We start from the raw sequence: 27485 nt of genomic DNA, 5'->3' as shown, positions 1-27485 counted from the left end.
ATAGGCTTGGAGACGGCATCCCGGAGGTGTGACACATTTCCTAGGTGTCTTTCTGATTTCTCACATTCTGGGGTTGCTATGTGGCCTTGGACAACTTTCTTACCCTTTCTGGGCCTCATTCCCCTCATCAGGGATCAGAATGGAATGCTAGTGTGTCCCAAACGGTGCATTTGATCCCCATCCAATGTGATAAGACCAGCCCACTCGTCAAGGTAGGGCTTGAATGCTGGCCCTACCCTTTCCTGCTGTGGATCCTGATTAAGTCACCTGACCTGTCTGTGCCTCAGTTTTCTCATCCAGGAGATGGGGATGGTGGCACTATTAGTATCTCTTATTAATAAGAGAATAAAATAAACCTCCTCACCTTTTGATGCCCCGTTCTCTGTTCCTCTACACATCCTGTTCCACGGGCTTGGAGTGCCTTCTCTGGTTCAGCATCTTGGGGCACCCACTGAAGCATCGTCAGAAGGACCAGCCACATACTAGATGCTGAAGGGAGCCGCTTGGAACAGCCGGACCGTGGGTCCTGTTTGCCAGGGGAGCAGCTGAAAGACTTGTTTTGGTGAAGTTCTGCCTGCTTCTCTCCTCACCCATTACCCCTTCCCCATACGTCTGTCTCTGCCTCAAATCCTTGCAAGAAAGACACGCTTTACTAAGTCTAGGGCTTCCCAGGCAGGCAAAGACCACCCCTCTAAGCCTCAGTTTCCCCATCTGAGCAATGCAGATAACATCCCCATTTTGCAGCACTGTCAGAAAGCTTAAACTTGATCATGTGTCTGAACAGCTACAGTACACCATAAACAATCAGTACAGTATTATTATTATTGTTTCTTTTGTTGTCATCGTGGTCAGCTGTGGTTTCTCAAGACCCACAGAAATTACAATGGAGTGCTGTCCCATAGAAATGACCATGTAAGTTGCATACATAACTTGACATGCCCTGAGACCCCATAGAATAAAATGAATACACAATGAAACCGGTGGAGTTAATTTTAATAATGTATTTTACTTAACACAAACTTATCTAAGATAGCATCATTTCAACATGTAATCAATATAAAAAAGTTCTTAAGTTATTTTGCCTTTTTTCTTACTAAGTCTCTGAAATCCAGTGTGCTTACATTGACATGCTTAGTCACTCGGTCATGTTCAACTCTTTGTAGCCCCATGGACTGTAGCCCACCAGGCTCCTCTGCCCATGGGATTCTCCAGGCAAGAATACTGGAGTGAGTAGCCATTCTCTTCTCCAGGGGATCTTCTTGACCCAACAATCAAAACTATGTCTCCTGCATTGTAGGCAGATTCTTTACTGTCTGAGCCACCAGGTAAGTCCACAGCACAGCCTAATTCAGGCTGACCCCATTTCAAGGACTCAAAAGCCCACTTGTGGCCAGTGGTGACCATATTGGACAGTGCAGGTCAGAGAGAGTTTGCTGAATGGTGGGTTGGGGACTGGCCAGAACGTGCAGCTGTGAAACTGGAAATTCCTGGAAGGAAAAAGCCAGAGTTTCCATATGAGGAGGGGCAGGGGGCAGCAATTAGACCAATTAAGAGCCAGCTTGAGTTTTTCCTGCTCTGTACATCATTTCAGTGGAATGGGAACAGGCATGAGTTGGTTTAGTCAACAAGTTATATATAGATTGAGCCACTGCTGTATGTCCTGAGGTGTTCAGGTGCTGGCCTTAAAGCAGTGCATCAGCTGGACAAACTACTGCCTCTTGGAGCTCGCCATGGAGCAGGGAGAGACAGAAGGTAAACAACTGCTGAAATGATAAAGAAACGTAATGCTGACGGAGAGAAGTGTGGCAAAGGGGAAATGCAGGGTTCTCTGAGGACATGGAGCTGGCAGGGGCCACGGTGGGCGGAAGCCGGGGGTGTGGGTTGGGCTGGGGAACTGCAATGAGCACCACCGACAGCTTCAAGGTCAGAGATGTGGCCCAGATAAGTTGAATCAGAAAAAATAATCACAAGTGGTCAGATTTAACATCTATTACATTGAACTTTATGAGACTGTCATTTAGTGTATCAAAAATGATTGAAAATCAATAATTTCATATGACTCAACATAATATATGGAGAAGGAAATGACAACCCACTCCAGTATTCCTGTCTGAGAAATCCCATGGACAGAGGAGCCTGGCGGGCTACAGTCCATGGGGTCACAAAGAGTCGGACACGACTTAGTAACTAAAAGACAACAACAATATATGAGGCATAGAATGGATTGGGGGTACTTCTCTTGGGGCTCAAGGATGGATTTGAATTTGGCTCTATTTCTAGAGAGGGTGCCCGCAGCCCCCATAAGCTCTACCAAGCGACCTGTGATCCCTCCATTCCGCAAAGCATCAAAACTTGACCTGGAGCCCAGAGAGGCTGTTTCTCACGCCACACAGCCCAGAGGGAGGATGGGCTGAGAGGTTGCCCGGGGATCCCGCCGCTCTGTCTCGCTCCCGGGCCGAGCAGTGTTGATTGTCCCCTCGCGGCGCCCGGAAGCGACCCTCAGTAAACAAAGCTGTGTGTGGGCACAGCCCCAGCAGCCCTGGGAGCGCTGTCCAGCCCGAGGGGGGCGGGGGAGGAATGTTGTGAATGAACCCAAGACCCGCCCCGAAACTCCGCTTAAGGCCGGCGCTGCGGGGTCTCCTCCCACTGTGATTGGTCTTCGGCTCTTCGTGATTGACAGCCCAGCTCGCTGAGCGTCCTGATTGAGTAGTCCCGAAAAGACGGGCAGTGTACGTAACGAATGAACAGCGTCGACTTGGATACGGATCTGGTGGTGCAGCCAACGGCGGAGGAGGGCCTCGGAGGCCGAAGGGGGGGCCAATAGGGATGGGCGGCGGGGGCGGGACAACGGTGTAGGATAAAGCGGCGGCCGAGGCAGCTTCATTGTTGTGAAGCGTCTTAAAGGGGCCGCATCACCGTGGTGGCCCAGGGGTGGGTGCGGCGCGAGTCCCGGGGCGACCGAGCACAGACCAAGGTCAGGAAGGTGGGCAGGAGTCGTGGGAGCCGGCGAGGGGGAGCGGGCTTCGGGCAGAACCCCCTCAACAGGCCCCGCCCCGGCCCCGGCTCCGGCCGGGCCGGATGGACCCCCCCGCGGCCAAGCGGAGCCGGGGCTGCCCGGCAGGACCGGAGGAGCGCAACGCCGGGGCCGGGGCCGTGCGCTGCCGGGGCCGGCCCGAAGCTCTGCTGGACCTCAGCGCCAAGCGAGTAGCCGAGAACTGGGCCTTTGAGCAGGTGAGCGAGAGGCGGGGTGGGGAGGAACCCACTCCTAGCCTCTTCCTAGACGTATCTTTTCCTCTCCCTGCCCAGACCCCAGCCTCCGGACCTGTCCCCATCGAAGACACCTCCAGAGATCTCCAAAATCCTTAATTCTACCCAAGACACCCCCTCATCCTCCCATTTCACTCCTTCCACCCCCATCCCTTCCTGGGACAACTCTGCTCTTCAGCCCACAAGACCCAGGAATACCTGAGTGCCCCAGATCCAACTCGGGACCCATTTTCTCCTCCTGACCCGTGGTCCTCTTAGGACACCGCATACCTCTCTTGTCCCACCTTATCCTCATCCCCAGTTAGGGCACCCCATTCAATCCTCAGTCCTCTCTCCAACTCTTAGGACCGCCCCAACTTGGGAACAGAGCAGATCTCAGGACCTAGAGACCCAACATTTCTGACCTACACCCCTTTAGAGGACTCTCCCATATATATAGATCCCAGGCCCAAGACACCCCTTTCTGTCTCCGATCCCTGCCTCCAGCCTCCACAACCCACTTATCCCATGGGGACATCTTCTCTTGGGAATCCTTCACTCAGGCCCTAATACACAACCGCCTGTCATTCTGGGACCACCTCCCACCTGGGGCTGCCCCTCCTGACTGGCTGCAGAGATTACTCCATTGTCAGAGTCCTCCCTCCCCATTACCTCATGCCTACCCTCCCCTTTTCCCCACCCCACACCCTCAACCATCCCAGAGTTTGGCAGCAAGTGCGGGGCCAGGGTCTTGCTACCTGGACAGGTGCACCTGGAACCCTGCCCCTATGGTTTCTGGGGGCCCTGCCAGGATGGCCCCAGGGCGGAAGCTATTAGAGTCAACTTTCCCAGCCTCAGTGGAGTTGTGGCTAGGACCTGACCAAGCCTTCCTCAGCCCCGACAGGCTCTGTCCTCTCTTTGGCTTTGGGTGGCTTTCTTTGCTCCCTGGCCTCAAAAGAATTAGGGAGTCTGCCTCGACCAATGGGTCTGGGCCAAGTGTGGATGGGGCGGGCTCTGATTCATGGCCTGGAAAATCCCTCCTTAGTCATCTGCCAACTGTCCCCGAGGCCCCGGGCGAATCACTGGTCCTCCCACTTCCCTTTGAAATCCAGGACTGGGGACTCTGAAGGGTTCCTGCTCCTTTACTGTGTGTGAGACCCCCAGGACAATCTTAAAACCTTCTCCAAGGCTCCCATGTACCTGCCTCAGGCAGGTCTGGCCCTAGTAAAGGTCTTACCACGCAGAAGCAGCTCTTTGGAAGTTGGTCTCTTTACTTTGAAGAAACAAGGGCACAGAGAGGTTGAGAAACTTGCCCAAGGACACCCAGCCAGTGAGTAGCAAGCCTGGACTGGAATGTAGGCTCAACCAGCTCAGTTCATTGCCCAGAGCCCCCAGGGGTGGGCAGGACGTTTGTCCCTTCCTGGGGACCCTTAGCAGCTGGAACAGAGAGCCTGTCTTGGAACCTGGAGCTCATCAGCTGTGGGATCCTGAACAAATGAATTCACCTTATTTCTGAGCTTAGAATCCCCAGGCTGCCAAAATATTGGATTGTTGCTGGTAGAATTAAGGGTATTTAATATACATAAAACATATAGCACAATGTGGGCTAAGACTGTGTAGGCCTGATCACTCGTCTTCTGATCACTTTTGTCTTCTTTCCTCCTGCCCCACCCCAACCCCACAAGCCTGAGGGGTGAGACTACCTTCCATTAGGATCCTGGGACCTGACATTCAAGAGGGAAGTGACAGAAAGTTCTAGAATACTAACAATGGGCCAGGTGTTATTATAAGTGCTATACATATTAATGCATATGTAATACTCATGACACCCGAAAGGCGGGTGCTCTTAACATCTCCTTCTTACACTTGAGAAAAACTGAAGCTCAAAGAGGCAAAGTGACTTGTCCAAGGTCATGCTACTTGTTTTATTTGGTTATTTTGGTAGGTCTTAGCTGTGGCAGGTAGGATCTTCACTGTGGCATCTTTTGTTGTGGTGGGTGGGTTTAGTTGCCCCACAGCGTGTGGGGTCCTAGTTCCTGGACCAGGGCTTGAACCCACATCCCCTGCACTGGAAGGCAGATTCCCAGCCACTGGGCTGTGGAGGAAGTCCCCAGGGTCATGGTACTTGTAAGCAGCAAAGTCAGGGTTCCAGCACCCGGGTCTCTAACACAGCAGCTCTTTCCACAGGTTGAGGAGCGGTTCTCCCGTGTGCCGGAGCCAGTCCAGAAGCGCATTGTGTTCTGGTCATTTCCACGCAGCGAGCGGGAGATATGTATGTACTCATCACTTGGGTACCAGCCCCCAGAGGGCGAGCACGACACCCGGGTGCCCTTCACCCGTGGGCTGCACCTGCTGCAGAGTGGGGCCGTAGATCGTGTGCTGCAAGTAGGTGAGTGCCTGTCCCTCCAGCCCTGCCAGTGAGGCCAAGGGTCCAGAGCATGTGGGGAGGAGCAGGGAGCTGGAAGATTCCAAAAGGCAGGCTTTGATGCCCACAGAGGGTTGTACAAAATATTCTGAGCTCAGGATCAGGGATCTGCCTCGACTTGAGTCATCTTAGTTGGGGGTGAAGGTAGAAGTGTGAGACAGGGAGGAGGCAGTGGTTTTGAGGAGCGATTATAAACCGGAAGTGAGGGGAGGTTCCAGACCTCAGGCACTGGGGCCCAGGAGTCCTCTGGGCCCAGGGTTTAGAGCCAGAGGTAAGAATGATCCTAGACTTCAGGCAGCAGGGTCCTTGGTAAGAGTTGGAGGCAAAGTTTTTTTGTTTATTTTTTTAATATTTATCTTTTGTTGGGGCGTGTGGACTTCTCTCTGGTTGTGGCACACGAGCTTAGCTGCCCACACGAGGCAGGTGGGATCTTAGTTCCCCGACACCAGAGATCGAACCCATGTCCCATACACTGACTGGAAGGAGGATTCCTAACCACTGGACCAGGGAAGTGGCGCAGTTTTAGAGCCAGTGGTGAGAGACAGACTTAGACCTCAGGCAGAGAGATTCAGGTGGAGGTGGGGTTCATAGGTTTAGGGATGGTCTTGGACCTAAGGCAACGAGGATTTGGTGGGGTCTGGGGTGAAAGTTCACCAGCTCAGGGAGATGGTGAAGGATAGGGAAGCCTGGCATGCTGCTGTCCATGGGATTGCAAAGAGTCAGACATGACTGAGCAACTGAACAAAGGGTGAAAGCTGAGGATCATCAGTAAGGAGTGCTCTTAAAGCGCAGACAGCAGGGTCCAGGTGAAGGGAGCGGGTGGAAGTGTAGCTGGAGATGAAGGATGAATCTCGACCTCAGGAAGCAGGGCTCAGATGGGAACCAGTGGAGACTGAGCCAGAAGGCAGATGAGCCTTGGAATACCACACTTCACATGGTGGCAGGTCACGTCATCTCCCAGCTGGAGGCAGGGACTCAGCCAAGATGACCGTCTCTGAACCATGTCAGCCTGGGGGCCCCCTTGCCTGGACATGACCCAGCCAGCCACAGGCTCGGCCACCTCCAACTGGTATGAGGAAGCTGCTGTGTCCCTGCATGACACAGACAGGGCCGGCTGGAGCCTGAGCTGCCCAACCAGTCGGATGAGCCTGGCATCTGGGCTCCCCAGGGGCCAGGGAGGGGCAGGGGGTTGATGGGGTGACCTCGCCCCTAGCTGGCCCCCAAGATTCAACCCTTCGCCCCCAAGATTCTTTGGTATCTTCCCAGGAAATTCCAGGGTGCCTGGAGCCTGGGCAGTATCCATAATGATTCAAGGGCTTATGGTAATATTATTCAGAATTAGAATAAGAACAAGCATTTATTTAGCACTTACTGTCTGCAAACAGTGTTCTACATTAACCCATTTCATCCTCTTTACAAACGCATGAGGAGGATGCTACCTCCACATTTATTCATTAATATTCCCATTTCACAGATGCAGACACTGAGACCCAGCAAGGTTAGGTTACTTGTGCTAAGTTACTCAGCTGGAATTTGCATCTGGTCTTGCTGTGCGTCGTTGTCAAGCACAACCCATCTCTGGGGTGATGCAGCAGTGACAGCTTGGTTTTGGTCTTAGGGTTCCACCTGAGTGGAAACGTCCGGGAGCCAGGGGGCCCTGGAGAGCCCGAGCGGCTTTACCACGTCTCCATCAGCTTTGACCGCTGCAAGATCACATCTGTGACCTGCGGCTGTGACAACCGCGATCTCTTCTACTGTGCCCACGTGGTGGCCCTGTCGCTGCACCGCATTCGGCACGCCCACCAGGTGGAGTTGAGACTGCCCATCTCTGAGACACTCTCCCAGATGAACCGGGACCAGCTGCAGAAGTTTGTGCAGTACCTCATCAGCGCCCACCACACCGAGGTGCTGCCCACCGCCCAGCGCTTGGCAGACGAGATCCTCCTCCTGGGCTCTGAGATCAACCTGGTGCATGGTAAGGGTGCCCCAAGGTCTAATGGGAGAGGTGAAGCCCCAGCTCAAAGCCACCTTGCTTGCTATGTGGCAGGCATGTGTCACAGCATCCAAAGATAGCCTTGATCTAGGAATGAGGGTGGAGCACCACCACCTGAGGCCAAGGTCACACACCTAGGAAGTGGCAGAACCTGGATTTGATCTGGCCCTGGGTAGACGAATGGTCAGAAATCAGCCAATGGGAAGATCCAGCCCCAGGGTAGGGGTGTCCCAAGATCGCAGGAGCAGGCCTGGGATCATGGATGGGTGGAGGTCATGAGGAGTATGTGTGGACCTTAGTGGTTATGAGAGGTGGGATATGGTTAGGAGATACACCCGGAGGTGTTATGAATTCTGGGGTGGTTTGGAGCTACAAGTGTTGCTTAACTATAATGGTGGGAGGATGGAGTAAGATGGAGAGTGAATAGATGGATGAGTAGCAGGTGGAGGCATGAATGGATGTTTGAGAGTAGTGATGGGTGGCCAGAAATTGTTCATGATGGAGTGTTGGGGTGAACTGATGGTGTGGGAAAATGAATGGAATGAGTGGATGGGTGATTTACTGGGACAGTAGGTGAATGGGGAGTTGGTGGTACTCGGCAGTGGAGTTGGATGGGATGTGCTTTGCTTGCGGAATTTGAGGTAGTGGACAGATGGGGTTGGTGGAAGATTGGAAGGACCAAGGGGTACATGGATTGAGGGTGAGTTGATGGGTGCATGAATGTTGTTATATATAGACTGACATAGTGGATGGATCAAGGATATGGGATGGATGGATGGACTAATGGATTGGTGGGTGTTTGGAGAGATACCAATGAATGGATGGTTGGTGGGGGAAAAATAGATGGAGAGTTTGGGTAACTGGATGCATGGATAGCATGGTTGTGTGGGTCAGTGGATGAATAGGTCAGTAGTGTTTTGAGTGTTTGGTACAGATGAGTTGGAAAGACAAATAGGGTTGGGTAGGTGGATGGATGGATGGATGGACTGATGGGATGGGTATGTAGATCAGTGAACAGATAGGAGTTATGGGTAGGGTGGATGATGGACTAATGCGGTAGGTAGGTGTGCTAAGGGTTATGATGTGTGGATGGAAAGATGCATGGCATGACATGGGGGTGTGGATAGACCGGTGAGTGGTTTGAATGGATGCGTAGGTGATGCTTTGGGTAGGATGAGGATGGATGGGTGGGTGAGTGGGTTTTCAGGTGGGATGGATGGAATTTGGGGATGGATTGGGTGATTTGGAGGACTGGTTGACATATTCCTTTCCCCAGCGCACACCTGTTTTCCCTCCCTCCCCACAGGTGCCCCAGACCCCACAGCAGGCGCAGGCATCGAGGATGCCAACTGCTGGCACCTGGACGAGGAGCAGATCCAGGAGCAGGTGAAACAGCTGCTGTCCAATGGCGGCTACTACGGCGCCAGCCAGCAGCTGCGCTCCATGTTCTGCAAGGTGCTGCGTGGGCAAGCACGGGGGGCGGGGCTAGGCTCCGGAGTCAGAGCCCCGCCCCTTCTCACCACCAGGTCTTGGCACAGGTGCGAGAGATGCTGCGGATGCGTGACTCCAATGGGGCGCGCATGCTGATCCTCATGACTGAGCAGTTCCTGCAGGACCCGCGCCTGGCCCTGTGGCGGCAGCAGGGCGCTGGCATGACGGACAAGTGCCGCCAGCTGTGGGACGAGCTGGGTGAGTCCCAGACCCCAAAAGCGGAAGCACGGCAAGCTCCTGGGCTCGACCACCCTGAATCCGTCCTCATTCAGTAGCACCGCCAATATACAAGGGCTGTACTGAGCGCTGGGGCTACCACAGGCAACAAAAGAGATTAAATACCTGCCCTCAGGGCTTCCCTGATAGCTCAGTTGGTAAAGAATCCGCCTGCAATGCAGGAGACCCCGGTTTGATTCCTGGGTCTGCAAGATCCGCTAGAGAAAGAATAGGCTACCCACTCCAGTATTCTGGCCTGGAGAATTCCGTGGACTGTATAGTCCATGAGGTCACAAAGAGTCGAACTCTGAACGACTGAGCGACTTTCATTTCTTCTCAGAGACCTGACACCTAGTAGGGCAGACAGAGAAGAGAAAATCCCACAAGCCCATTAGGCCAGGGGTCAACACACATTTTCCATAGGGCCAGACAGTTAATAGTTTTGGCTTTTCAGGCTATTTGGGTTTTGTCCCAACTATTCAATTGTATCTGTTGTAGCAAAAAAGCAACCACAAACACATAACAAAGTAGGCATGGTAGCATTCCAATAAACTGTATTTATGGGCACTATTTATTTATTTGAATTTCATATCATTTTCACAAATCACAAAATATTTTTATTTATTCCTCACCCCCTCCACCATTCAAAAATGTAAAAGTGACTCTTAGCTCAAAGGCCATTCAAAAACAGGTGGTGGGGGACTTTCCTGGTGGTCCAGTGCTTCCAAGGCAGGGGTGCAGGTTTGATCTCTGGTTGGGGAACGAAGATCCCACATGCAGTGCAGCTCCCAAACAACAACAACAAAAAGGCAGGTTTTATTTTCTCCACAGGTGGTAGTTCGCTGACCCCTGTGATTGATAGTGATAAGTGGTATAGAGAAAAAAAAAATTGCAAGAGGAGTCTGGTAGCCAGGGTTTGAGTCCTGACTTCTGTCTTCCCAGCTGTGTGACTTTGAGCAAGTGACTTTACCTCTCTGAGCCATAAAGTGAAGAGAGGATGAATTGCAGCCTCAGAGGCCCAAGGTGAGAGTTAAGCAGTGCCCAGCACACAGCAGGCACTCCATAAGTGTGCTGCCCCTGCTGGCATGAGTGCTGAGCCTCCTCCATGCCCACATTGGCTACCCTCCCTCCCCAGGGGCCCTGTGGGTGTGCGTCATCTTGAGTCCCCACTGCAGACCAGAGGAGCGGACGAGCTGGCTCCAGCTGCTTAGCAAGTGGGACAAGCTGGACGTGTGCCCACTGGAGGAGGGCAATTACTCTTTTGATGGGCCCAGCCTGCAGCCCACTGCAGCCCTCATCCCAGGTAGGAGAGGGGTCCCTGCCATTCCCCGCAACAACCCATCCCTATTGCCTGTGGCCTAGTCTCCCCATCATGGTGCTCTGGGGGAAAATGGAGGCAGGGCGGAGGGGACGAGCCCTTACCTGCCTCCTAGCCAGGAGACAGTGAGTGTCCAGGGCAGGGGCAGCAGGCAGCCTGAGGGACAGTGATGTGAAATATTTAAGATACCTGTAGTTCTGGGCTGACTCAGTCTCCTCCTGGCCATGGAGGCAGAAATCGGGTGGGGGGAAGGGGAAACAGAAAGAAAAGGATACAGGTATTGAGAAGAGAAAGACAAGTAAAGACAGGCAGAGAGGGAGGGAGAGAAATAGAGGAGGAGAGAGAAAGAAATTGAGTATGGAGGGAGAAAGATGGACAGACCCAGTTGTTCATTTGTGGTGGCTCAGACAGTAAAGAATCCACCGCAAAGCAGAGACCTAGGTTCAATCCCTGAGTCAGAAGGATCCTCTGGAGAAGGGAATGGCTACCCACTCCAGTATTCCTGCCTGGAGAATTCCATGGACAGAGGAGCCTGGCGGGCTATAGTCCATGGGGTCGCAAAGAATCAGACACGACTTTTTCATGTCAGACACTTTCACTTTCATGAAGGACTATGATAGCTCCCCTGACACACACACAACTTTAAGTCTTCTGAAAAAATTGGGGGCAATGATGGCACACTCGTCACTGTATCCAGAGTCTAGGCCCAAGCTGGCATTTGGTGGGATAGAACTGTCCATTGCCTAACTGCTAGGGCCCCCCTCATGGAGCCACATTTGGGCACCTCTCCCACAGGCCCAGAGGAGGAGGTGATGGCGATGGCTGCAGGTTCCCGCCACACCGTGTTTGGCCGCGCCCTGCAGGCTGGGTCACTGCATTGGAGTGATGACCATCTGCAGAGGATCCTGGCCAGTGACTCCTACAGCCCCAACCTCACAGGCAACGGGGGCAGTGACAAACCAACCTTCGACCCCCAGGGCCGCCCGCTCTGGCTGGGCGAGCCCTTCCCCACTACCTGTGCTCGTGTGGACACCCTGAGGGCCCATGGATACCCCCGCCAGGCCCTGCGGCTGGCAAGTGCCATAGTCAACACCCTCCGGCTGCAGCAGCGACATCAGCTACAGATTTACAAGCAGCAGAAAAAAGGTGGGCACCAATCTTATCATCGTGTCCTGGGGCTGAAGACACAAATGCCAACTGCTGGGGGCTGTGGCAACCTGGAGGGTCTGTGGGTACAACAGGAAAACAGACCACTCAAGGTGTATTGAGCAGAAAGGACTTTAATACAGGGGATTGAGGGCTCACAGAACCAGTGAAAGGGATGCCATATTGAAAGGCAGGGAAGCCACTGCCTGGGTTCACAAACTTGAACTCCAGAAGCACAGAGAGTTCAGCTGGCTGTAGCCCTCACTGGGGGGTGGGGGCAGTTCCCAAGAGGACAACCCAGAACCTGCTGGCAAATCTTACATCTGTGCCCCAGACAGCCACACACACACCTACTCACAGCTGCTGCAGAAGAGTAATGGGCTCATTTTCTCCCACCTTTCACACCTCACACAAAGGGGTCTGGGAAATGTAGTTTCTATGCATCCATCCACTTGCCTTTCAAGAACATGGACCCAGCATGCCAGATCAGATTTTTCCAAGAGAGGTCAGAAATCTGGATTCTTTGATGTGTAATTTCCTGTTTTGTTTTTTTTCCCCCCAATATGGGCAACAAATTCAAAATTGTATTCCATGTTGTATGACCCAAAAAAGAACATGTTTATAGACTAGATATGGGGAGCAGGAGGGAGCCACCAGTTGCATACTCTGGGTGATGAGGTTGGGTTGATAGGTTAGTTACCAGGAAATGGAACACAGGGTTTAATGAGGGAAGATGGGGGCTTTGGTATCTGAGCAGAACTCTAGCCTGGAAGCATAGGGAAAGCTCCTACCCTTCCCCAGGACCAGAGGAGGTGAGAGCTAAGCTTAGATCCTAAGGATGTACATGAGGTTCCCAGGAAAAAGAGAGGGAGCAACTATATTCCAGGTAGAAGAAACAGCGTGGGCTGGAGCCCAGAGGCAAGGGAGAGCTCAGCTTGTGTGAGAAGATGAGAGGATGTGCTTCCAGATGGGGTGGGTGCGTGACAGTCATGGGGAAGCGTTCAGATCCGTCCTTGAGAGTGCTGAAAGCTGGTTGAGCCTGAGAGAAGTGAGAAGGATTAAGGGTTCTATGGAGAGGAATGAGACTGGTTGGATGTTTTAAAAGCACCCAGTTTAGCCACGCCTGAGCCTGGGTGTGGGATAGGAGGCCAGGGAGGTGAGACCTACTGCAGAGCTCAAGGGGGCAGAGATGAAGGTGCTGGATGGGCATCTGGAGGCTGGGCTCGGGGTTTGGGAAGAGGAAGCCCTCCTGGAGGGTTGGTAGAGGGGTGGGCCTTGAGCCTTTTTTTCTACCTTCAGAGCTACTGCAGAAAGGTTCCACCTGCATCACTAACATGGAAGGATGGGTGGGCCATCCCCTGGACCCCATTGGCTGCCTCTGCAGGGCACTCTTGGAGGCCTGTCGTCTAGAGGAGGAGACCCTCGCCATTTACCCAGGTATCCACACTGGGGACCCCTGGAGGAGGTGGGAGAATCACCACCCCTTGGCCATACTCCTTTGCCTAGTATTCCTATTACTTGGCCACGCCCCTACACTTGGCCTGCCCTTTGGCCAGTACCAGGTGCCAAGAGGCTTAGCTTCTGAAAGTGAGGCCACTATAGGCCTACCTGCTGTTGGAAGGTGGGCGCTACCTCCTGGTGTGTGCAGAAACAGCTGGCTCTCCATAAATCTCCCCCACCCCTACAGTATCCATGTTTAAGGTCAGGGACCACTGGAGTCCCAGGAAAATGGGTTCCTCCCCAGTAGCCTTGGTGCCCTTCTCCCACAGACTCGGGCCCTGAGAAGCGGAAGGTGGCCTACCAGCACGTCCCCGTGCCGGGGAGCCCTGGGGAGTCCTATTTGGCAATGGCGCTAGAGGTGGCCCTGCTGGGCCTGGGACAGCAGCGGGCCCTGCCCGAGGGGCTGTATGCCCAGGACAAGGTGGTACGCAATGAGGAGCAGCTGCTGGCCCTGCTGGAGGAAGTGGAGCTGGACGAGCGGTTGGTGCAGGTGCTGCGCAAGCAGGCAGGACAGCTGCTGGAAGGTAAGGCCACACTTCTAAGCCGGGTTGTTCCTGAAACGTAGGGTCGAGTCCACTGCAGTGGTCTGGTTGCTGCTGGGTTGGGAGACCCAGCCTCTACCTTCCGGTACTTATTGTCTTACATACCTTATTGGTCAGTCGCAAAGTCGTGTCCTACTCTTTGTGACCTCATAACTGCAGCACGCCAGGCTTCCTGGTTCTTCACTATCTCCCTGAGTTTGCTCAAACTCATGTCCACTGAGTCAGTGATAACCATCCCATCATTACATACCTTGGCAGTTCCCTAAAGGGGAGGTCCAAATTTTGGCCCCGCCCCCAGAAAGCCTGCCAGCCAATAACGGCTGCTATTGATGAGGCCTCCCCCCTCTCAACCCTATCCTTGTGAGGCCCCGTCCCTACCACTTAGGGAAGCTGGTTTGGCCGCGCCCCCAGAACAAGTGCAGCCCTGCCTTCACTCTGGCAACAGCCTGCGTTTGAGTCCTACCCCTACCCAGAGGTCCCAAGGGTCTCTTTCCTTTGGATTTTCCAGTACGTGTCTTAGTTTCAGCCCTGCTTCCCCACCCCTGGGACCTCTCTAGCCCCAACCACTCTATCTTGGGGCGGCCCATACCCCACTGGAATGTGGGGACCCCTGGGGAGAGGCGATACACACCCATACCTGGGGGTTGAGCTTGGGTTGCCCCCGCAGGGGGTCCTTTCAGTGGCTTCGGAGAAGTGCTGTTCCGGGAGAGCGTACCCATGCACACCTGTGCCCGCTACCTGTTTACCGCACTGCTGCCTCACGACCCAGACCTGGCCTACCGCCTCGCACTGCGAGCCATGAGGTGAGAAAATGCAGCGGGGGACTCCCCCCGGGGCGGGAAGGATTAGGGGATGGGAGGCTACTGGGAGCCCCATCCTTCCGCCTGCTCTCGCAACTTAGTTCCTGCAGTCTCCTTCATGCTGGCATTCCAGGCCGCTCGGTGCTCTTGCTGACTAAACATAAATATGTCATATTATTTTGAATTTGAGAAATCTCCACATGACACAGAATTCAGAGTCCTTTTCTAGGTTTACCCCAACCTACCTAAAGCTCTGGAGGCAAGCAGTGTTACCACTTTCATACCTACACTATAAGAGTCCGGATTTCTGCAAACTCGTAATCTGACAATTAAAACTTGGTTCTCCTTTACGCCCATGATACATCCTGTTGTTGTTTAGTCGCTAAGTCACGTCTGACTCTTTTTGTGACCCCATGAACTGTAGCCTACCAGGCTCCTCTGTCCATGGGATTTCCCAGGCAAGAATACTGGAGTGGGTTGCCATTTCCTTCTCCAGGGGATCCTCCTGACCCAGGGATCAAACCTCAGTCTCATGCACTGGCAGGCAGATTCTTTACCACTGAGCCACCAGGGAAGCCCCATACCTCTGGTACCTATTCTTTTTTTTTTTTTAATAACCTAATGGTTTCTTATGATGGTAAATCTTTTTAAATATTTATTTATTTAGCTGCACGCAATCTTAGTTGCCATACTCAGTTTCTTTAGTTGAGGCACGAGGAATCCTTAATTGCGACACGCAGGATCTCTTAGCTGTGGCATGTGGGATCTAGTTCCCTGACTAGGGATGGAACCCAGGCCCCCTGCATTGGGAGCACAAAGTCTTAGCCACTGGACCACCAAAGAAGTCTCCTGTACCTATTCTTTGCACCTTGTTTTCACTGAACTTTTGCATCTTAAAGGCTCTATCCTGTCACATAACAGGTGAACCACTGTAGGGTGGTACCATGAAAAACCCAGTGTGAAACTGATAGACATTTAGATGTTGCAGTGAATGACCAGGTTACCATTTCCCATGGGCACCAGCAGATCACAGAATCAGAATAGTAAAAGGCCCCGTCTATAGTAAACCATGCCCAACCAATTAAGTGAAATCCACCTCCCACCCTCTGATCCTGTCATCCAGCTGCTGCTGCTGCTAAGTCACTTCAGTCGTGTCCCACTCTGTGCGACCCCATAGACAGCAGCCCACCAGGCTCCCCGTCCCTGGGATTCTCCAGGCAAGAACACTGGAGTGGGTTGCCATTGCCTTCTCCAATGCAAGAAAGTGAAAAGTAAAAGTGAAGTCGCTCAGTCGTGTCCGACTCTTAGCAAACCCATGGACTGCAGCCTACCAGGCTCCTCCGTCCATGGGATTTTCCAGGCAAGAGTACTGGAGTGGGGTGCCATTGCCTTCTCCGTATCCTCCAGAGATACCTATTAACAATTTGAGAGCTTCCCTGGCTGTCCAGTGGTTAAGACTCTGCTTCCAATACAGGGAGATCGGGTTCAATCCCTGCTTGGGGAACTAGGATCCCACATGCCACATGGCCTGGCAAAAAAAAAAAAAAAGTTTGAGGTGCATTTTCCAGAATATTTGAAAAGAATAATCTGTTAAGAGCCATGATTTAGAGAACACTCTTTTATGTGTCGGACTTTTTTCCTAAACCAGTGCTAGCAAATTACAACCCACGGGCCAACTTTGGCCAGCTGCCTGCTTTTGTGCAGCCCCTGAGATAAGAATGGTTTGTATATTTTTAGATGGTTGGGAAGAAAAAAAAAAAAAATTCTGTGACACATGAAAAACACGTGAAACTCAAATCTCAGTTTCTAGAAATTAAGTTTTATTGGCCCAGAGCACCACTCACTCGCTTGTGTATTGTCTGTGTCTGCTTTTACACAACAATGATGGTTGTGACACAGACCAAATGGCCTACAAAGCTGAAAATACTGGCTGTCCAACCAGTGCAGAAGAAAAGGTGCCAACTTCTGATCTAAATCTGACTCACATTATCCCATATAATCTTCTAAACACCCCAGCGAAATAAGTATATTTACACCCATTTTACACAAAGACACGCTGAAGCTGTGTCCCAAGTCACGTAGCAAAGTCATTTATTTATTCTTTAAATTTTTATTTATTTATTTTTGGCGGTGTTAGGTGTTCATTGCTGCCCGCAGGCTTTCTCTAGTTGCAGAGAGTGGGGCCTACTCTTCGTGGCTCTGCTCAGACTTCGCACTGTGGTGACTTCTTTTTCACGGAGCAGGGGCTCTCTAGTGCTCAGGCTTCGGTAGCTGTGGGCTTAGCTACTTGGTGGGGCATGTGGGATCTTCACAGGCCAGGGATTGAACCCGTGTCTCCTGCATTGGCAGGTGGAGTATTAACCACTAGACCACCAGGGAAGTCCAGCAAAGTCATTTTAGATATTTGGAACCAGAATAGTCTTGACTCCTTTTGCATGCTCTGATTACATTTAACAGCTTTGTAGAACTTTCTTAACACAAAATGTATGGAAACAGTGAGCTGAGTATCAAAATATCTTACGGGGGCCCCTCATTGAGTCATTCAGGAAACACGTGTTGTTTACCTGTTGTATGGCAGGCATTGTTCTGGTGCTGGAGATGCAATGGTGACCCAAACAGTCAAAAATTCCTGCCCTCATGGAGCTGACATTGTAGTGAGGGAGTGACAGGATGCACATTTATAGGTAAACTATGTTGTATGGCAGATGGTGACATGCAAGAGACGGGTAGAAGGGGTTGGGAGGGGAAGTTGCACTTGCCCATGTGTAGGGCATGTCAGCAAAGAGCTCACTGAAAACACTTTTTAAATCATTTTATTGATTGATTTATTTTTGGCTGTGCTGGGTCTTCACTGCTGCACAGGCTTTTCTCTAGTTGCTATATGTGGGCCTCTCGTTGCAGCAGCTTGTCTTGTTGTAGAGCACAGGCTCTAGGCAAGCTGGCTTCAGTAGTGGTGGCACGAAAGCTGAGTAGTTGCAGCTCACAGACCCCAGAGCACAGGCGCAGTAGTGACGAGCAACTAAGCATGCGAGCTTAGTTGCTCTACACCATGTGGAATCTTCCTTGACCAGAAATCGAACCCGTGTTCCCTTCGTTGGCAGGTGGATTCTTACCCACTGCGCCACCAGGGAAACCCTGATGAGAGTTTTAACAGTGGGTCAAAAATATGGTCTCTGACTAGATCAGGATATGAGCAGGGGTCACAGATCCTTCATCTCAGGTGGTCAGGTCTTCTAATCTTGGTGAGTTTCTCCAGCCCCTTTAATCTTGCTTCAGGTGGTATCTTGGCTGTTCCTCCCTTGATTAGCAACTGTTGGAGTCCATCCATTGGAATGCAGGGAAGTTCTGGAGACTGGAGTCCTTACTTCAAGAAATGCCAGACAGAAAGGCCTCTGTGCCTGGGATTCCCACAAGGCCCTGATCAGTTTCAACTGCAGTGAACATCTTTTTTTTAAATTTTTACTGCAGTATAGTTGATTTACAATGTTGTGTTACTTTCAGGTGTACACCAAAGTGAATTAATTATACATATACCTATGTGTGGGGCTTCCCTGGTGCCACTAGTGGTGAAGACCCGCCTGCCAATGCAGGAGACATAAGAGACATGTTTCGATCCCTGGGTCGGGAAGATCCCCTGGAGGAGAGCATGGCAAGCCACTCCAGTATTCCTGCCTGGAGAATCCTACAGACCAGAGGAGCCTGGCGGGCTACAGTCATTGGGGTTGCAAAGAGGTGAAGATAACTGAAGGGACTCAGCAGCAACAGCAGCATCCCTCTGTGCCTGTATGTTAAGTCGCTTCAGTCGTGTCTGACTCTGTGACCCCATGGACTGCAGCCCACCAGGCTCCTCTGTGCATGGGATTTCCCAGGCAAGAGTACTGGAGTGGGTGGCCATGCCCCCTCCAGGGGATCTTCCCGACCCAGTGATTGAACCCACATCTCTTCTGTCTCCCACATTAACAAGCAGGTTCTTTACCACTGGTGCCACCTGGGAAGGCCCACATATACATATACCCACTCTTTTTGAGATTCTTTCCCCATATAGGTCATTGCAGAGTACTGAGTAGAGTTCCCTGTGCTATACTGTATGTATTTTATGCATGCGTGCATGCTGAGTTGCTTCAGTCATGTCCATCTCTATGCAGCCCTATGGACTATAGCCCGCCAGGCTCCTCTGTCCATGGGATTCTCCAGGCAAGAATGCTGGAGTGGGTTGCCATGCCTTCCTCCAAGGGATCTTCCCGACCCAGGGATTGAACCCGGGTCTCATGTCTCCTGCATTGGCAGGCAGGTTCTTTATCACTAGCCCCACCTAGGAAGCCCCATGTATTTTATACATGCAGTAAACATCTTCAACACACATCTTCCATCTTCCTGGGTGCCCAGGGCTTTGCTGACTCTGGAAGGTAGGTTCTGGCTGAGGTAGGAGGCACCTCCTAGAGAGGATGGAGAGTCTAGGCTTGTCTCACAGCAGGCTTGCTTCTCTTCTCACCCCAGGCTGCCCGTCCTGGAGACAGCGTTTCCAGCTGGAGAACCTCCCAGCAACCCGCTGGACTCCATCATGAGCAACCGCTTCCCCCGCTGGTTCATCCTCGGCCACCTGGAGACCCGCCAGTGTGAGCTGGCCTCTGCCATGCTGACTGCTGCCAAGGGTGAGGACCGTGGCTGCCCCCCGCCCCATCCCTCTGCCCTTTACATTACTCCTCTCCCTCCTTACCCTCATTCCATTCCCCCCATTTACTTTTACTTATCCCACAGTTTTCCTTGGGGCTTCCCAGATGGTGCTAGTGATAAAGAACCTGTCTGCCAATGCAAGAGACATAAGAGATGTGGGTTCTATCCTTGGGTCAGGAAGATCCTCTGGAGGAGAGCATGGCAACCCACTCTAGTATTCTTGCCTGGAGAATCCCACGGACAGAGCAGCCTGGGGAGCTACAGTCCATGGGGTTACAAAGAGTTGAAAGCAACTTAGCGTGCACCTATGCAGTTTTCCTTGAGCACATTCTTTTTTTCTTTTGACCTGCGGGATCTTAGTTCCCCGACCAGGGGTCAAACCCACACCCCCTGCAGAGGAAGTGTGGATTCTTAATCACTGGACCACCAGGGAAGTCCCTTCTTGAGCACTTTCTGTATATACCAGGCACAGTCCCAGATGCTGAGCCCCAGTAGCAAACAAAACTGTCCCAAATCCCATGCTCTGTGGTGTTATTCCTAGGGAGGGCAGACGGACAATAAATAAGGGAAAGAAGATAGTTATGCAGTGAGAGGTAATAAGTGCTATGAAGGGGCATACAGCAAGTTGACATTTAAGCCACAACATGAAGGCAAAGGTGGAGTAATGCCAGTATCTGGTGTCTTAGCTCAGCTGCCGTAACAAACTACCATCGATGCGGTGGTTTAAACAACAGAAAGTTATTTTCTTACAGTTCTGGAGGCTGGAAGTTCAAGATCCGGGAGCCAGGACAGTCAGCTCCTGGTGCGGGCTCTCTTCCTGGCTTACAGACGACTGCCTTCTCACCGTCTCCTCACATGACAGAGAAACAGAGATCTCTGGTTTCCCCCTGTCCATATAAGGACTCTGATCTCATCCTGGGGCACTAGCCTCATGACTTCATCTAAACCAAATTACCTCCCAAAGGTCTGCCTCTAAAGACAGTCACTCTAGAGAGTTAGGGCTTCAGTGTATGAATTTTGGGAGGCACAGTTCAGTTCCCAGCATATGGGAAGAGTATTCCAGGCAGAAGGAACAGCCAGCACAGAGTGCCTGGTTATATTTAAGAAGCAGAGAGGAGGCTGGTGTGGCTGGAGCTGAGTAACAGAATTGTAGGATCTAGGTGAACAATAATAACAGTAATAAAAGTTCACATATGTGCATGTGTTTGCATGCTCAGTGGATCAATCATGTCAGGCTCTTTGTGACCTCATGGACTAGCTCGCCAGGCTCCTCTGTCCATGGGATTATCCCAGCAACAATACTGGAGTGGGTTGCCATTTCCTCCTCCAAGGGATTTTCCTGACCCATGGATTGAACCCATGTCCCCTGCAGCTCCAGCATGGGCGTGTGGATTCTTTACCACTGAGCCACCTGGAAGCCACTCACATATATAGGTCTTGCCATATTAAGGCCTTTACAAGTATGGGGTCACCGCAGCCCTGTGTGACATGTACCGTGGCATTAGTATTATCCATTGTACAAATGCGGCAGCCAAGGCACGGAGAGGTGAAGTGACTTGCTCAAGATCACACAGCTTATGTGATTTGAACCCTGGCATCTGGCATCTGCTGGGTCCAGAATTGGTGCCCTTGACAGGGGTCCAGTGGCTTCCTCCCACAGAAAGGGAAGGGGCAGAGGAGAGATAAAGGGGAGTGCCAAGAGTGGTCTAGGTCTTCATGGAACCATCGCCAGGTGATCACCATCCACATTCACACATTTGCACATGTGTGGAAGAAACTGTGTGAGCAGGTCCGGCAGCATCCAGCTGGTGCAGGGTATGCCCGTGATATCCTCTGTCCCTCCCCCAACTCTAGGAGACCCCAAGTGGCTGCACGCAGTACTGGGCTCCATCCAGCAGAACATCCACTCTCCAGCCTTGCTTTTCAAGCTGGCTCAGGATGCCTGCAAGACTGCCACCCCGGCCAGCGCCCCACCGGACACCACGCTGCTGGGCATTGCGCTGGAGCTGGGCCTTCAGGTGCGAGCCACGGGAGCTAGGATGAGGGCAGGCCGGGTGGGCATGAGGGTGGGGCAAGGGCCCATTTGGGGGCGGGGCCTGAGTTCAAGGTCTTTCTGGAGGAGGGACCTAAGGGTAAACCTCGCATCCTTTAGGGGCGGGGCCTGGATGTGAATGGCATCTCTGGGCGGGGCTACAGAGGAACAGGGTCAGGCAGAGGAGTCCTGAGAGAGAGGGCCTGAAGTCACCAGTGAGGGTGGGACCTATGAATGAGTGACTCAGTTGCAGAACCTGAAGGTGAGAATCTACTTCTGGAGGTGTGGCTGAGGACACGGAAGGGGATCATGGAGCATGCAGGTGGCCACAAGAGGGAGCAGAACCTACGTGTGTTGGCCTGTGGTTGATGTGCCATAAGGACCATGAGTGGGCGGGGCTGAAACTGAAGAGCCTGCCTGCTGCTGCTGCTGCTGCTGCTAAGTCGCTTCAGTCGTGTCCGACTCTGTGCGACCCCATAGACGGCAGCCCACCAGGGTCCGCCGTCCCTGGGATTCTCCAGGCAAGAACACTGGAGTGGGTTGCCATTTCCTCCTCCAATGCATGAAAGTGAAAAGTGAAAGTGAAGTCGCTCAGTCGTGTCCGACTCTTAGCGACCCCATGGACTGCGGCCTACCAGGCTCCTCCGTCCATGGGATTTTCCAGGCAAGAGTACTGGAGTGGGGTGCCATTGCCTTATCCAGAGCCTGCCTACTAGGAGCTTTCTTGGGGAAAGGGCCTGCAGGAGACTGCCGTGAGAAGGAGGCGTCTCTACTGAGGGGCGGGGCTTAGGGAGGGTCCTGTGAGTGAAGAGCCACCTCTGGGGGTGGGGTCTGTGGTTGAAAGTCGTGGAGGTAGAAGACCTGCAGGTGAGTGTCCAGGTCCTCCTCAGGGACCCGGACGAGGGACAGTGCTGTAAGGGCAGGGCAGAGGCATGGGCGCAGCTTGAGGGCATAGACAGGTATGGGGCTCATGGGGGCAGGGTCTCAGTGGCAAAAGTAGAATTAGAGAATAAGGTACAGATTCAGGTGACATCTTCCCAGTGTAGAACTGGCCAGCAAAGGGCACACAAGTGGCAGAATTGGCCTCTGAACAACGCCATGAAGAGGGCGGAGCTATTGTGGGGGAATACGGGGGTTGGGATAAAGGCGGTGCTTTGGGGGGTTTTTTGGCTGTGTTAGGTCCTAGTCATAGCACACAGGATCTTCGATCTTTGTTGTTCCATGCAGGACCTTTAGTTGCAGCATGCAGGATTTTTTTTTTTTTTTAATTGCAGCATGTGGGATCTAGTTCCCTGACCAGGAATCGAACCTGGGCCCTGTGCACTGGGAGCATGGAGTCTTGGGGACCATCAGGGAAGTCCCCAAGGGTGGTGCTGTAGGGTGGTGACCCCACTATTTAGGAGCTTCTAGGTAGGACCTGGGGTTGGAGCCTCAGGAGAAAGGCCAGCAAGGATGGTGCTTATTGGGGGTGGGACCTGTAATGGCAGGTGCTTGTGTGGGGCCTCAGGAGGAAATCTGACAGGAAGCACAGAACTTTCCAGAGAAAAGTGACAGGTTGGTTAGTTGTCCCAGATAGAATCCATGGGACCTTAGAATAACACCAACAGTAATGGCTGGGCACATTAAAGCGGTAGGCACTGTACAAAAAGCCTTACTTACTACACACTCTCGCTTGATTCTCACAACTGGGTGAGGTAGATACTATTTTTATCTCCATTTTACAGATGAGGAAGCTGAGGTCCAGACAGGTGAAACCCCTTGCCCACACTGTACGGCTTTGATTCAGTCCTTAGCTTCTGAGTTTCCTGGGGTCCCTCAGAGTCTTCCGCCCCCTTCCGTAGGCCTCCCTTGGGTGACCCCCTTCTCTCCCTGTGTCCCGGCTGCAGGTGATGCGGATGACCCTGAACACCATGACCTGGCGTCGGAGGGAGATGGTGCGCTGGCTGGTCAGCTGTGCCACAGAAATCGGTGAGAGCCCCAAAGGGGACTCACGGCTCACCTCCATGCAGAACCAGGCAGGCAGGAGGGAGAAGCAGAGCCACTTCCCGGACCCCAGCCCATGGTCTGGGCTGGGCCAGGAGGGAGTGATGGGCATGGGGGAGGGCAGGGTGTGTCCAGCTGAGCCTGGAGGCTGGCCAAGCTAAAGAGGCTTGGAGAACGGACAATCCTTCCAGTGCTTAGCACCCACCTTCCCAGTTCCTACCCAGCCCAGCTGCCCTCTGCTCCCTTAGAAAAGTAAAGTGAAGTTTCTATCAAGCCTGGAGTGGAGGTAGAGGGGATACAGCTTTATTCTTGCCTGGTGGGAACTCTAGGTCAGGGTAAACTTATACACATAGGTACACCCATGCACAGGTGAATCCCTGCCCCGTGCCCAGCCAGTGTCACCCTCTCGTTTCCCGCAGGCCCGCAAGCCCTGATGAACATCATGCAGAACTGGTACTCCTTATTCACCCCGGTGGAGGCGGCCACCATCGTGGCAGTAACAGGCACCACCCATGCCACGCTGTTGCGGCTACAGCTGGATGCAGCCCGGCGGGAGGAGCTCTGGGCCTGCGCCCGCACCCTGGCCTTGCAGTGCGCCATGAAAGACCCGCAGAACTGCGCCCTGCCTGCCCTCACCCTGTGTGAGAAGAACCAGGCGGCCTTCGAGGCGGCCTACCAGATCGTGCTGGATGCGGCCGCTGGCGGCCTGGGCCACGCCCACCTCTTCACCGTGGCGCGCTACATGGAGCACCGCGGCCTGCCACTGCGGGCCTACAAGCTGGCGACGCTGGCCCTGGCGCAGCTCAGCATCGCCTTCAACCAGGACAGCCACCCGGCAGTCAATGACGTTCTCTGGGCCTGCTCGCTCAGCCACTCCCTGGGCCGGCACGAGCTCTCGGCCATCGTCCCCCTTATCATCCGCAGCATCCACTGCGCCCCCATGCTCTCCGACATCCTGCGCCGCTGGACCCTCTCGGCACCCGGCCTGGGGCCCCTTGGGGCTCGCCGGGCTGCCAAGCCTCTGGGCGCCGACCGGGCACCGCTTTGCCAGCTGCTGGACGCGGCTGTGGCAGCCTACATCACCACCAGCCACTCGCGCCTGACGCACATCAGCCCGCGTCACTACAGCGACTTCATCGAGTTCTTGGGCAAAGCTCGTGAGACTTTCCTGCTGGCGCCCGATGGGCACCTGCAGTTCGCCCAGTTTCTGGAGAACCTCAAACAGACCTACAAGGGCAAGAAGAAGCTCATGCTCCTGGTGCGGGAGCGTTTCGGCTGAGGGGCAAGAGGCAGACGGTGGGGGCATCCTCCCTTCGCCCCTGCCCCTGTGGCACCCGCTCTCCATCAGGGGCCTCGACGCTGAAGGCCCGTGTGGCGTTTCAGTATTAAGTCAGGGAAGGAGCCCGGCTGAAGCTGGGTGGTCTTGCCTGCCATCCCCCACCCCCCAAGCCCCAAAGGAGGTGGGAGGCAGGAGGTGGCATCCTGCCACGTGCGTGCCTAGGAGCGTGCAAGCGAGTGTGCGAGACGCGAGGATCAGAAGCCATACCAGCACCCAGAGGCCTAGAAGGGGGTGTGTGCTTGTGCAGCTGGTATGACCCCATTGTGAGCACCCCAGAAGCAATAGTCAAGCTCTCTGTCTGGTGCTGAGGGGGCAGCGGGGAGTGCTGGGAAGCAGGACTCTCCAGACACTGGTTTTCGAAGTCAAAGTAGCAGACAGACCCTCCCTGTGCCCAACTGTGGGTGGGTGGAGGGCTTGTGTTAGGGCATCTAAACTCCTTTTGTAATACCCCCTCACCCCCACCCCCGCCTCAGGGGCCCCACGGGCAGCCCCTACACCCTCCAGGCTGCCAAACGGGAATCAATGGTTCACCCCCACTGAAGGATTTGAAGAGGCTTCAGGCCTCGGCCACATACCTCACCCTCTCATCCTGCCAGGATTCCGTTGGGTGCCAGGGTCCCAGGGCAGGCTGGGGGGGTCATTATTGCCCCTCCCCCTACCTACTAGTCACTGGACATACAACTCAGGAACCGAGCCAGACTCACACTGTCCTCCGAACCTGGTGTGGGGGGAGACAAGCGCAGGCAAGCCAGAGACCCCCCCAAACCCCCCAATCTAGAAAGGAAAGGAGCTAACATCTTCGCATTTTTTGGCTGGCTGTGTGTCTCTCCTTTTCTCCTCCTCTGCCTCCCGGCTCTGTCCTTCATCTTATTCCCTCTTCCCATATTTCCATCTAGCCTTTCTATTTGCATTCCCAGCTGTTGTCTCTCTGGCCTCCCTCTCCCCACCTTGGCCTAGGGAGAAGAAGAAAGAGTCCCACTCCCAATCATCCACCTCTGTCTTTTCTCCTCTTGTAATTAAGGACAAAGATCACCGAATTTTGTAACTTTTTTTTCTATTTATTGAGCCACATATTGTATTTACTTTTTTTTTTTTTTTTTTTTTAAGATTGAACACAGCTTGTTCTTTTAAATTTTAGTTTGAGACTAAAGTGTGTTCTCCTCCCCCAGTGTGGCCCCTGCCAGGGCCCCCTTTCCCCCCCGTAGAAAATCTCCAGCCTCTTCTCTGGGAATAGTTTCAAGCGACGGGTGCAATGGGAGCCACTGTTGGTTACATCCAGTGGGAAGAGTATGGATGATAGTGGACAGGATGGAGAGCTCACTGTGAGCAAGCCTAGTGTTTAGATCTGTGCTTTACACCTGTCATCTGTTACGACACCTGTCTGAGGAGAAAGCTGAGGCTCCAAAGTTTAAGGAAAGGGCATGGAATTTTAGAAAGTGATAGCTCTAGATTTAGTTCCTTGCTGGGCTGGGGACACTGCTCACCCCAAGCTGCTTGGTCCATGCAGTGATGGGAGTGGCCACTAGAGGGTGCCCTGGCTCCAGACACTCACTATTGAAGTTCCCTGTGTGCGTTCTCGGTTGCTCAGTCCTGTCTGACTCTGCGACCCCATGGACTAGCCGTTAGGGCTCCTCTGTCCATGGGATTTCCTGGCAAGAATACTGGATTGGGTTGCCAATTCTTACTCTAGAGGACTTTCCTCAACTAGGATCGAACCCAAGTCTCCTGCATTGGCAGGTGGATTTTTTACCACCTGGGAAGCCTCGCTATTGGGGTGATTTGCAGACACGACTGAGCGACTGAACTGAAGCACGTGGCAGGGGTGGGAGGGTGCCTGTCAGGTGCTGGGTGCAGCTGGGTGGGGAAGACACAGCCCCCAAAAGTGGAACGCGGTTTAGACTAGGCCTTGGTGGGCGAGGTTCTTGCCGAGATGACGTGGGCATGGTCAATGCCGGGCGCGCCTAGGGCGTGTCTGGGCTCCTACCCCGCGGATGAGGGACCTGGGTGATGGCGAGAAGGCCTTTAGTTGCCTTTACTGGTTTCCTGCCTTTAGAGACTGACTGGGTCAGCGTCAGGGCCGGGGCAGGCGAGGACAGGCTTCCCGGAGAGGCGGGGTTCAGAGCGAGGCTGGGCGGGGCCAGCAGCTGGAGGACACCAAGGGCCTGCGCGCAGGCGTGGGCGGGCCGTCCCTGGCGCTGGGCAAGGCGATTGGCTCTTGGCACCGCCCTGCGCTGGAGGGAACCAGTTGGAGATGACCCCACCTTCTGCCCCGCCTCACACATTCCTGCAGGTATGTGAGGGGAGACCCCAGCGGACCCACAAGCTCCTTAGCGCCGCCTGGAGGCCTGGCAGGGTAGAGGCGGCGGTCCTGAGGGCCCTATCTCAGCTTTGGCCCTTGGGGTTCCCGGCTGCCTTCAAATGTTCTCAGACTTTGGGGCACCCCTTACTGTGCCCCTCGGCTCTCCAAATCATCTGCAGATGTCCCCACACACCTAGGGTGCCACTCAGGTCCCAGTCACAGCCAAATGTCCCCCTTGAGCCCACACACATAATTTCCCCATCACGGTTCTCAGATACCAGACATCTCAAATCTTAACCCCAATCCAAGTTGTCCCTTATGTCTAAGTCACCCGTAAATGTCATTAGATCAACACCTTCCGGTACCAGTTATCTTCAAATGTCCAGTGTTTTCTTCTGGGTCACCCTCAACCACCAGCTTAGATTGGGTCCCATTCCCTTCCACCTCACCCCTGGACATGGGGCATTCCTTATCATCCTCC

At 53.4% G+C, this 27485-nt stretch overlaps 1 protein-coding gene across 2 annotated transcripts; it reads left to right on the top strand.

The window, feature by feature from the left end:
• The first annotated feature begins 1208 nt into the window (after window positions 1–1208).
• ZSWIM4 (zinc finger SWIM-type containing 4) lies at window positions 1209–25842 on the top strand. Of its 2 annotated transcripts, XM_061421919.1 has the most exons (14): window positions 1225–3231; window positions 5434–5635; window positions 7290–7646; window positions 8971–9119; window positions 9203–9353; window positions 10507–10674; window positions 11485–11835; window positions 13135–13272; window positions 13605–13859; window positions 14545–14680; window positions 19175–19329; window positions 21206–21369; window positions 23270–23351; window positions 23786–25842. In XM_061421919.1, exons 1-14 carry the CDS (start codon window positions 3079–3081, stop codon window positions 24643–24645), a joined length of 3321 nt encoding a protein of 1106 aa, XP_061277903.1. In that variant the 5' UTR covers window positions 1225–3078; the 3' UTR covers window positions 24646–25842. The 2 variants fall into 2 exon arrangements, with proteins under 2 accessions (XP_061277904.1, XP_061277903.1); XM_061421920.1 differs by lacking the exon at window positions 11485–11835 and having other exon boundaries at window positions 1209–3231.
• Window positions 25843–27485: the final 1643 nt, after the last annotated feature.

Source organism: Bos javanicus, chromosome 7 (assembly GCF_032452875.1).
Source record: "Bos javanicus breed banteng chromosome 7, ARS-OSU_banteng_1.0, whole genome shotgun sequence".
Lineage (NCBI taxonomy): Eukaryota > Metazoa > Chordata > Mammalia > Artiodactyla > Bovidae > Bos > Bos javanicus.
This window is presented reverse-complemented; position numbering and strand designations above follow the sequence as displayed.

What these genes read in the sequence shown, in the direction of transcription:
- ZSWIM4 (XM_061421919.1), top strand. Translation starts at nt 3,079, where the DNA reads ATGGACCCCCCCGCGGCCAAGCGGAGCCGGGGCTGCCCGGCAGGACCG. An exon ending in AGAACTGGGCCTTTGAGCAG is followed by an intron (nt 3,232 to 5,433) that starts GTGAGCGAGAGG and finishes CTCTTTCCACAG; the next exon opens with GTTGAGGAGCGGTTCTCCCG. An exon ending in TGCGCTCCATGTTCTGCAAG is followed by an intron (nt 9,120 to 9,202) that starts GTGCTGCGTGGG and finishes GTCTTGGCACAG; the next exon opens with GTGCGAGAGATGCTGCGGAT.